General features: G+C 39.0%; 1 protein-coding gene across 2 annotated transcripts in view; it reads right to left on the bottom strand.

The window, feature by feature from the left end:
* Tprg1 (tumor protein p63 regulated 1) overlaps positions 1-11,330 on the bottom strand; it is a 191,665-nt gene that overhangs the window by 115,133 nt on the left and 65,202 nt on the right. For both annotated transcript variants that reach the window (XM_004640897.2, XM_023700933.1), the window contains exons 2-3: positions 10,134-10,367; positions 428-519 (exon numbers count right to left, since the gene is read on the bottom strand). In XM_004640897.2, coding sequence (XP_004640954.1) covers positions 428-519; positions 10,134-10,358 — 317 coding nt within the window. In that variant the 5' untranslated portion in view covers positions 10,359-10,367. The remainder of the gene's footprint in view (positions 1-427; positions 520-10,133; positions 10,368-11,330) is intronic.

The raw sequence follows: 11,330 nt of genomic DNA, 5'->3' as shown, positions 1-11,330 counted from the left end.
GAGCCCCTCAGCTCTGAGGAGATGTACTGACACAGCCGTAATGCCTTCCTACATAATTTTTCTACTGCACCTAGAAGAGAATGACTAGTTCCAAAATGTGATTATAGAGAGAGTGCTTATAAAAGAGACAGACTGTGACTGAAAGGTTAGGAAGCTAAGACAATGGTCAGCGGGAAATTGATGCAGGACTGACCTGAGGTAATCACAGCGACAGCTGAGGGATAGGGTCAACCTGGAAAACAGCTCTAGGAGTCAAATCTGGCCATCTATCTGCCCTGAGCCACAGGAAACTTGACTCCCTCAGTGGAGTTTGCCATTTATATTGTACAACAATAATATCACAGAGTCATCTCCTTTTTTTGTTACAGTGATATAAAGAAAAAAACCTTCTATTTCTAGTATCATTCCCTTGGCCGTAAATACTCACTGAGTCAAGAGCCAGAATGCTTGGATGGTCTCTCCCACAGTCTCCGAGATGTGGCCTTTCAAGTCCTCCACGGCAGTTTCTATGGCTCCAGGCTAGGTGAACAAGGAAACAGCTCTTTTAGAAAAGACAGAGCCAAATTGTGCTTAGGATTAATTGGACTATCCCCACAATATTCATTCCAGAATCCTAAGGACATATAAGGTTTTGTAGATGTCTAACAAAATTTACTCTCGAATGCTGTTTTCTAGAACCTGTGCCCCTTCGGCAGATCAAAAGTGATCCAAGTTCTAGCTCCCAAATTGTCTTTTGAAATTTTTATGTTTCTTGGTGTGCGTTAGCAGTGCACAATGGTTATGCTCATCGTAGGGAGCTGCTAGTGTCCATGATGCATCTCAAGTCTTCCAAATTCGTACTCATTTTGTTTGCCTAGAAATGAAGAGGTCCACTTTCAAAGGACCAGACTGTCCCATAGCATGTTTTTCAAGAAGTTCAAAGCCTTTAGAAATTTATACATTTTTCAGGGCTGGCCAGATAGCTCAGCAGACTAAAGCACTTGCTTAGGCAGAGCACAGAGGCTGGGGTTCAAGATGGTCATTGAGACTGGGCATGGTGGTGCACGCCTGTAATCCTCGTGCTTTGGAGGCTGAAAGTAGGAGAATAACTATGAGTCCAATCTATGTAGTGAGGCCCTATAGAACCTGCAGACCCTAAATCAAATACATAAAAAGGAAAGAAATGTATACATTTTTCAAATAAGCCTTTTCTTCTCTTTAGAGAACACATGCCAAAATAGCAGCTTTCTCCCAGTTCTCTGACCATAAATTTTACCTGACTCTGGGAGAAGAAGTCTTTCTTTCCTTTCACCTCATGTTCTCTTTCCAAACAAGTTTGTCTACTTTTTTTTCAGTATTGAAGATTGAACTCAGGACCTCACACTTGCCAGGCAGGCACTTATTCTACTGAGCTATCTCCCCAGCCCCCAAGTTTGCCTACTTTATGAAGTAGATATAGCTTAAGTATTAGCTGATATCTGTCCTCAATGTTCAGAGACATTCTAGTTCAACGATTCTCAAATTTCAGTGTGAATCAGGACCATGGCTCTTTGAGACCATCCTCAAAATTACCAATTCAGTCAGTCTGGGTTGAGACTTTCAGAAAAGGCCTCAGCTGGTGAAGCCACTGATGTGAGACCCACGGCTGTCTTGGTAGTTACTCTCAATGCTTGGTCAAGCCTGAAAATCCATACAATCCAGAAATTATTGAGTCTAAACCATGTGATCTAAGTGATGAGCAAAGTGGTACCTGCACATGTGGAAAGTAACCTGCCAAATTTATTAGAAAGTGAGAAAGTAAGAAACTAAGGAGGCTAAGAAGTACCAGATAAGAAACCCAAGTCTTTCATTGTTAGGTCCATAACATACTGAAAACTTCATTCCTAAAACTGAGTTGTATCAGTGGCAATCTTCCATTTCTATCCTCTGTGCAAGTGAACTTTAATCCAGAAACCCACCCTTCATAAATACTGATATTCCTAACCCTCCCAGTGTGAGACCCTTCTCTCATATAAGGAAAGAAAAACAGGCGTGCCTAAGAACCACTGAAATACTTCTTTCTCTGAGAAGAAGGATTCTTGTTTTTCTCTCTGCTTGTTTTCCCAAACCATGGTAAGTGTTTTGAAACCTTTTGGCTACAAAGTCTATTTCTTATGAAAAATCTTATATGGGAATCCTCACAAGAAAGATAAGGAAGAATGAAGTGAGGGTAACGGGTGGAGTGTTTCACCTGCTTACCTCCTTCCCATGCCAAACTGTCTATTCACTCCCCACAATGGACATCACCCAAGAATGGACAGGACAAGTCCAGAACAGAGTTGGGAAGCCTTGGTTCACATTCCAAATCTGTGGTCAATTAATTATTTGATGATATCCAATTCCTGAACCTTTACTTCTTTATCTTTGAGACAATAGACTGGACTACATCAAAAGTTTTGAATCAACCTGATGACCAGAACTTCCCAAGAATCACCAAGGGAAAATGATCACAGCTTTTCCCCTGAGGGATTCTGATTGTGTCATTTAAATAAATTTCTCACAGAGTGGATCAACAGCCAGCAGACTGTGATTTCTGACTCTCTATCATTGCCTGCTGCTCACCAGAAAGTTGGCAGAAAGATAATATGGTACCCGAGGAATGCTGAAGTCTGTTTGTCACGAAATCAGTGAATTCTGGGACATCAATCAAAACACTTTGAACTTCAGTGACAAAAAGGGTTGTGCCAATGTCACTCATTTCCAGCAACCCTGCAGGCAAGGTTAACCTGTGCTGGAGGGAAATTCCCTGTGATCCTGTGACAACTCTTCCTCACTCAGCTGCACCTCTCAGCAGTGTTCTGTGACTCCACCAGTGGCTCAAAGTCCTCAAAAAAATAAGACATTTTTGATGACTTAAGTACATTTTTGTCTTTCCATATTCACATAGTTTTGGCATCATAAATATAGCTCAGTGGTGAAGCTAATACATTTCAGAAAAGAAAATTTAGTTTGAGTTGGAGAATAATGAACTAATCCTGAAGTGAATGTTTTTTGTTGCAGGTTTTTATGCCAAGAACTTTGCCAAAAATATGTGAAAATGAATATAATAATGTAGAATTTTTCAAAACTTGATTTATATTCCCTGTGGAAAGTAAATGCCAAAATCTATCAAATTGAAAAATGATCTACCCTTGGATCTAGATATGTCACCTTTGTGGAGTTAGATTTCAGAAATCCCTGTATATGTGCAAAATGATACATGCGTAAGTATTCTTTGTAGTTTCTTTTTGAACAGTAAATAATGAGGAGAAATAAGAAATACCTATGTGCAAGTTACTGGTGTAAGTTAGTAAACTGTAATGTGATGAGGTTATAGAAAGAAAAAAAGAAATTGATGCTAATACAACTTTCAAAATATGCTATCAAGTAAAAGGCAAACATTATCAGAAGATTGGGTACTGTAGGCCCCCACCTGTGTACAAAGGTGAGCAGATAAGAATCAATATCTTTGTTTGCTTGCACATACCTGAACTAGCTCTAGAAAGATCTACAGATACCATGAGCAGCGGTTGCCTACAAACGGGAAAAGAATATAGAGAACACATTTACAAAAGTTAAATGTGAAAATAAATGCTCTGTATCAAATGGGCTGGCAGCTTGTCGAGTTCTGTGGATATTCCCATCGTCTGTACTGTTCTTACCCTGACTAACTGCACTAGATGAGTCTTTAGAAGACATAAAAGGGAAAGGGTCTCCAGAAGAGAATTTTACTCTCCTCAGTTTTGTTATTATGATAAGTTAACTTCAGCCAGTAAGTATGAAATACATTTTTTAAAAATGTTCAAACATGCTGTTTTGTGCTCAGACATCCAGGTTTAAGTTTCAGTCTTTCTCATGATCATGTGATCTATGGCCAGTCATATCAGCATTTTACACATCAGCTGACCTGCTTGTCAGGCAGATAAAAAGGAGTAACTGTAACAAAGCTAGTTTTATATGCAACTGTGCATATAAAACCAGTGGTAAGCTGAATAATAAAAGGCTGTATATCATCTCCTTATTGCTAATATCAAAATGGAAATAAATCACACCAGAATTTAGGGATCATGGATTAGTACAAATGAACAACAATCTCTGAGCCTCCTGCTAAGATAGACAGACAAGAAAACATGGCCTAATAATAAGTTCACATCTTCTGAGAGAGTGCTGTGAGTAGTATCACCTCTTATAGTTCAGCACTTAATAGCTTTGGTCAGAGAAACCCTACTCAGGAATTCAAATGCACAGGTGCTTATTTCTTTGCATTTCCTGGAGTTAGGCTTCAGAGGGTCAGCAGTCGCACAAACACCCCTGTCCATGCTCATGAAAGAGTGTGAATACACAGATACAAAATGGTCCTTCATTTATATCCCCTTTTTTTGTTTAGTTTTGTCAGAGAAGGGTATTTCACTGTCATTTAAATATTGTAGGTGCCTGAATTCAGCAAAATATTCCAAAAGAGTCCAGTAGTCCATAATAGTAGTGGGTTTTCTGTATATTCAAAATAGTTAGGATAGATATACAGCTACTTTCTCTTAATTCAATGAATAGGATCCAGGTAGATGACTCAGTGGAATACGTACTTCCCTGGCAAGCACAAGGTCTGAGTTCAATCCGCAATTGCACCCAAAAAAAAAAAAAATCAATGAATAGAAAGATTTCTTCTAATAGTGTTTGTGGACAAGATATCATGTCTGCCTCTTGTACTATGAGTAACCACTAAGAACACAACAATGTGTGATGTATTAATTATTGAAACTGTCCTACTAATCAGTTTTGAAACTGTCTCATTGCTATTTGTTTCTCAATAAAATTATTAAAAAGAGAGAGAGAAAGAAAGAAGAAAGAAAGAAAGGAAGGAAGGAAGGAAGGAAAGAAAGAAAGAAAGAAAGAAAGAAAGAAAGAAAGAAAGAAAGAAAGAAAGAAAGAAAGAAAGAAAGAGTAGAGATGAAGGTTTCTCTCGTGGCTGCCATCACTACATGGGAGATCCCTTTGCAGTGAACTTACAGGTGAGAAGCCACTGTAGATTAGGTGGGATTTCTAAAGGCAACTTGATCTGCCTTTTAAAATGAAGACAATGCATTCTATCATATTCCTAAAGGTCTCAAAACAAAAGCTCATCTTTAACAAAAACCAAAAGGAATATCAGTGCGAGAAAAGAGTTGAAAAAACTCTTGTTCTGTGAGATCTCTGTCTCTCAGATCCCAAGAAAGTTGCACAGGCCACCACAGTGAAACCAATAAATGTGTTTGCTCCCGTGCGAGGGCAGGACACAGGGAACCCTAGAGCAAGGAAAGAGGAAAAAGGAGAGAGTGTGAAAGCAAGATTAGTGTCCCGGAAGCAGTGACAACTCCCTCCACAATGGGAAGCCCCGAAACTGCTTATTAAAGTCTCATTGCTCACAATAGAACACAGGCTATAAAAAGGCCACGGGGAACCATTCATTAAATATTAAAAGATCAAATAGTTTTAGTCCCATTAGTTTGTATGTAATTTACATTCTCAAGTATAAATTTAGAGATAATTCCCCATCCCAAATTGCTTTCAACTTTCTGATAAGGTATCTGCAAATATAGAATCCTATAGGGAGTTTAAAAATATCTTTCCCCATGTGGATTGAGTATTGTTCCTTTCATAAGAACTTGCTTTTGAATATCAGTCTCTATAACTAAGACAATTATCATAATATACCTCCAGTTTTTAGCCTTGAAGAATACTTTTGTTCAGGGAAAGAACTGGGTCTTTTTTATATATGTCTAAGCAATAATAGCAGATGAACTGAAAGAGTAGGGAAAGGTTATCTGTGTATACTGATAGGAGGGAGTTAGACCTTCATTTCTTGGACCCTTAATTTTTTTTTCAATGTCAGAGGCAATGCAGTTTGAAAGGAAAGGTCAGAAGTTCCAGATTCCAGACCTGCCTTCCAGGCTTAGAGTGGTTCCCAAGTTGTTGACTGACCTTGAGGGTATACCATTTTCCTTGTGGACCCCAGGGGTTGGATTCCATGTTACCAAGACCTCTGGCTCTGTGCAGAAATCTCCTACACTACATCAGAGGGGTCCAGTTTCAGCACATAAATAATAGGCAGGAAGCCTAGGGGAAAGATGTCTCCTCTCTGACTAACCAGTGAAGAATACAAGAAGTCTAAGGGAAGAGACTGAGTTCTCTTATGACCGGATATTCAGGCACATGTTCTAACATGTGAGATGACAATTCTAAGATTGCCCTTTGTCAAGAATTAATTTATATTTCAGTATCAGTCAACCCTTTGTAAAGCCAGCTTAATTGTTTTTTTTTTTATTACAACAATATATGTCTCTTCCTGAGACATCTGAGAAACTGATTGTCATCCTGCCACAGAATGACAAGGAATAACTTTCTTTCCCAGAGTAAATGATCAAAGAGGAAGCAACCTAAATCTCCAGGAAGAATTAAAGAAATTGTAGTATTTCTCCACAGCGAGATATAATGGAGCTATTAAAAATGATTTTATGAAGCCTACTGCTGCCATAGGAAATAATGTTTAGCATATAACTACATTTTTAAACAAAAAATTATATATATAAGAAATCAGCAAGAGAAGATATGTGCCCAAATGTATAATAGTGCACTCAGTACATGTTGGTTAACTCGGAGCCATGGGATTGCAATGACTTTTATTTTGCTTATCCACATTTTCCTACTTTTCATCAATAAACCACTTCCTGTACAAATAATTTGGAAACATTTTAACCAAAAAAAAAAAAAAATGACCAAGAAATTCTTCCACCCACTAGCTGCCTTTCTGAATTTGCAAAACATATCCTTTAAATTCTTAATCTGCAATGAATAGAAATGCTAGCCTTTTGGAAAGTTCAAGTTCCCTAATTGTTGCACCATGAAGCAAAGAAGCCCCCCAGGCCTTATTTCTCCCTGAAAATGGGGATTGAAAAGCTTCCTGGTGAACTACATGTGGTCAGTGGACAGAAAGCATCTGTTTTGCAGGAGGATTTGCAGCATCTGATTTGCTTGCATGGTAAAGACTGACAGGCATAGACTACAGTGTCTTCGGTCTCATTTCAACTCTGAGAAGTGATGCTTTTTTTTGCATGTATTTAGTACAGGGTCTACAGGGTCTCACTACAGATTGGACTCATAGCGATTCTCCTGTTTTCAGCCCCCCACATGCTGGGATTACAGGCACACACCACCACGCCCAGACTCAATCATCTTCTCAGTGCACCCTGAGGGTGGGACCAGCACAGCATGTCAGGAATCGAACCCCACTGGTGCACTCTGCCTAAGTAGGTACTTTAGTCCTCCGAGCTATCTGGCCTGCCCCAAGAGATACTTTATGAAAACTTTGTAGAACTCAAACTTTAAGGGTCTTGATCTCATTAATTATCCCTCAGAAACAAGAAACTACTCCTCTTTGCTGCCTGGCTCTTATACAGCTACATTTATATCTCACCCCAGAGGCCATGGTGAGACCATAGTGCCATTCTTTATGACGAATTATAGAAAGGCGAATATAAACAAAACACATAAAGTGGTCATAATATCAATGAGATGTCATTTAGGAAGTGTTCATAGATGTATCTTCGACTCAAATGACTTTTATAATGTTGGGTTATTTAAACCTTCATATGAACTTGGTTTTCATCCACATTTTGCAGGGCAAGGAATTAAAGAAATTGATACACACATGCATACACACACACACATGCACACATACATACAAACTCTTTTTCGTATATTGAATGACATCATGAGCTGATCTATAGTTGAACTGGATCTTTTTTATTTATTATAAATATTTATAATAACAAGTTTTAGTTGAGCCAATGGTTGTATCTTCTTTCTTATATGTTAATACACATTCATACCCAAAAGAGCTCAGATAATGTTTGTTAATGTGAAAGAGAAAAATGCTGAACACCTGATGAATCACAAACTCAGACCCACTGGAGTCTCTGGCTCACATTAGACTCACTAGTAAAAGTAGAAGGCTTTCCCTCAAATTTTTTGAGAATTTAATGCTATACATTGCTATATATCTAATGAAAAATGTGCTCTTCTCATTGACTGGAGTTATTCACTGAAAACTTTAATAAAAGTGCCACACATTCAATTGTGTTTTATAGGAAGAGCATTGATCCTGTAGTCATAAGATTCAAACTCTAGCTGCAGCTCTTCTACTAATAGTATTTGACTCAGAGTGAAGAATTAAGTCCTCAGAAATTTTAAGACACTCATTGTGAAAGCAAAGATGGCAAGTGTTCCTTGGCATATGGCACAGTGTTGTATCAGGGGACAAAACAAAGCCTGGGAGTTTATTACATAAGACATACAGAGCCACAAAAACAAAAGCTCTAAGCAACATATAATAACAGGTAGTGGCTTTGGACTGTGTCATTTTAACTAAGCTGGAATGACATTTTCTAGAAAGTACTTTCCTGTAGGACTCCAAATGAGTTGGCCACACAAGATCCCTGTGTAAGACTCCAGAAACACAAGAGAAATATAAAACACTCACAAGAGAAATGAGTGAAACACTCACTCATTTCCTTGCAGAGGCTTGGTGCACTTGGCTGTGTTTGTGGTGGCACATGCGTCCTGGTCCCCTTGATGGAAACCGACAGCACCTGGACCTACCTCTCCTCCTATCACAGACTGGCTCCCTACCCACCCTCCCCCACCTAGGTTGGCAAAGGTTGCAGCTCAGCGGCGAGTGGTTAGAGGTATACTGTACACACACAGCTTCCAGTTTTTCCTCGTGATTTACACTTTGTCATGAGGGATTCCAGTTCTGGCATGCAGTTTTCCCCTGTTTACTGTTCCCTATTCCCAATTCATAACTGCTCGTTGCTTGACTCATTCCAACTTCAGCTCCATCGGCAGGTGCAAAGACAACAATTTTGCATAGACTTTTCAGCCAACTCTCATAAATATACCAAGTCCCTGTGATTAAATCCTTCATGATATATTTCTGTGTTTGCCTCATAAAACTGTGACATCATCAGTGTCAAAGGCATTCAGACTCCAAAGAATATCTGGATTTCCTTTGCAACTTTATCTTGCAACTTAACTTTGAATTTTCAATAAAGTTCACATATTTTGAAAAAAGCAGACCATGTGCTTGACATATACAAAACACTCATAAAAATATACATACAGTGTAGCTAATATAGCACATATCAGGGTATCGTGTGTATAGGAATCTGTGTAATTTTAAGGCACACACATTGAGTTGCTTTAGTCAAAACTTTAAGGATACATGTTTAAGTCTACCAAATCAAGATGCATTGACTAAAGCTTTGTAGATAGTCATAAAATCTTAGCCTTTACTTATTTATGATATTGAGTTGAAAAATACATGTAGAATAGAAAGAAGTGGAGGTAACTTCTACTGTCACAAGTCATGTGCTTCAACTTCACTGCCAACTAACTTAAGCCTATGAGCTAAGCACTGCTGTGTTAATAAGAACACTGAAGCTTGGGGAAAGAGACCAATAAGCAGAAGAGGAAGCTCAGCTGAGAGAGACACTAGAGCTCAGGAAGCACGCTCCACTTGTCCAAATGCCAGAAGCTTCAGGTCTCATCTTAACACTCCTCTGTACAACTGTTCACTTTCTGGACTGCACTGTACAGGGGAAAGATCCTGCCTCTGTGCCTCCGCTGCAGGCTTGAGATTGCTGAGAGCTGCAATCACATTCTGTAACAGCAGCCTTCTAGAGACTCAGTCCACTCTCAGCAACCCTTTCCACTGCACAGCTTGTGTCTTTTCCATGCAAAGAACAGCTCACAGCTGTACATTCTAGCTGCTATGTTACAGATTTTCTCCCCAAAAAGATTAGCCTTGCGATGCCAGATATAGCAGGAACACAGGACTGACTAACCAAAGCTCCAAACCCAAGGGACTGGAGAAACAGTTTCTCCTTGTTCTGGGTGATCAGAAACAGCCTCAGCTCCTCTGAGGCGCAGGTCCTCTCTCTGCACCATGGAGATATGGGTGTCACCATCAGAATTCATGATGATTATTACAAAAGATTAAAAAAATCTATGGCCACTTAGCATAATACTTGGCACATAGAAAGACATTAAGACTGTTTCAAGGAGCAGTTTTACATACTATTTAAAAGAATCAAGTATTTTACCCTTGTAGCAAAGTACGTCCTGGAGATGTATGGCTTATGGTAAGGATTGGGGTAAAGTGTTGACTTGGTCACACTCAACTGTCGTGAAATCTGCCCCAGCTTTTGGCCATTGCCTGGGTCCTCCTCCTCCTCCACAGACAGGTGCTCTGTCTCTGATGGCTGGTCTTCTCCCTCTTGATTCAGTGACACAGGCTGGAAACCCTCAAAACTCCCAATAGTTGACATTTCTTTAGCCTAAAATGAGGAAATAAACAGTACTGTTATTAGCATGGAAAGCCATCTGAATACTGGCTATGGCATAGCAGGCTATGAGGAGCAAAAGATATTCCTGAAACTGATGAAGCCCCACACGGGGACCAAACACAGCCACCAATATGTGTAGTTCCATCATGCTCTTGCAAGGCCTCTGCCAGGGGACACAGCAAACGTGGGTGGAGCAAAGGAGCCTACTGTTTTCTCATCTCAATCTTAAGACCAGAAGCTGACTGACAGAAGAACAGAGTTTTATAATTGTTATATTCTTCCTCTTCCAAAATTCATAGATCTTTTAGCTTATTCAGGAGCTAAAAAAGCAATGATAACACATTTCCTTGTCTGACTCCTGGGTAGTTAAAGAACACAAGAACCCATAAAAATGAGCATATTTTTAAACCAAAAAATTAATAAAAGGGAACAATTTGGACAATAGCACAAGGACAGTGCCAAAACCCCATAGTGAAACTAAATATTCACCAGTAGAAAATTATTCAAAATATGTATTATGTTATTCAGTTAAATACAATGTAGGCATTTAAAAAGTGAGCATGTATCTTTATCTCCAAAATACATTATTATGGAAAAAGATAAATTACAATATATAAATAATATTGCTCAAATTTTCTAAAATCTTTCAGAAACAAAGAAAATATTATGAATGTATTTTTACATTCATTATGATATGACAAAGATTTGAAAATATAAGAAGTAGAATAAAAGGTTAAAAGATTATAGATGGCTACATTTCCTGTGCCCTCTACTTTGTTTTCATGTCTCTGGATGTTAGAAATGATCATACTTGACTTACAAAAATAATCAGTTGGGCGGGCCTGGCCCTAGCTCGGTTCTTTAAGTGGCTGCTTCCACAATGCTGGCAGCCTCAGGTTGCTGTAGATCGATCCCCACAACACTCCAGCCAGCCAAAAGTGCCCTGAAGGCATT

This window comes from Octodon degus, unplaced genomic scaffold, assembly GCF_000260255.1.
Source record: "Octodon degus isolate 3935 unplaced genomic scaffold, OctDeg1.0 scaffold00128, whole genome shotgun sequence".
Taxonomy (NCBI): domain Eukaryota; kingdom Metazoa; phylum Chordata; class Mammalia; order Rodentia; family Octodontidae; genus Octodon; species Octodon degus.
Note: the sequence above shows the minus strand (reverse complement) of the source record. Positions and strands in the feature narration are given on the sequence as shown.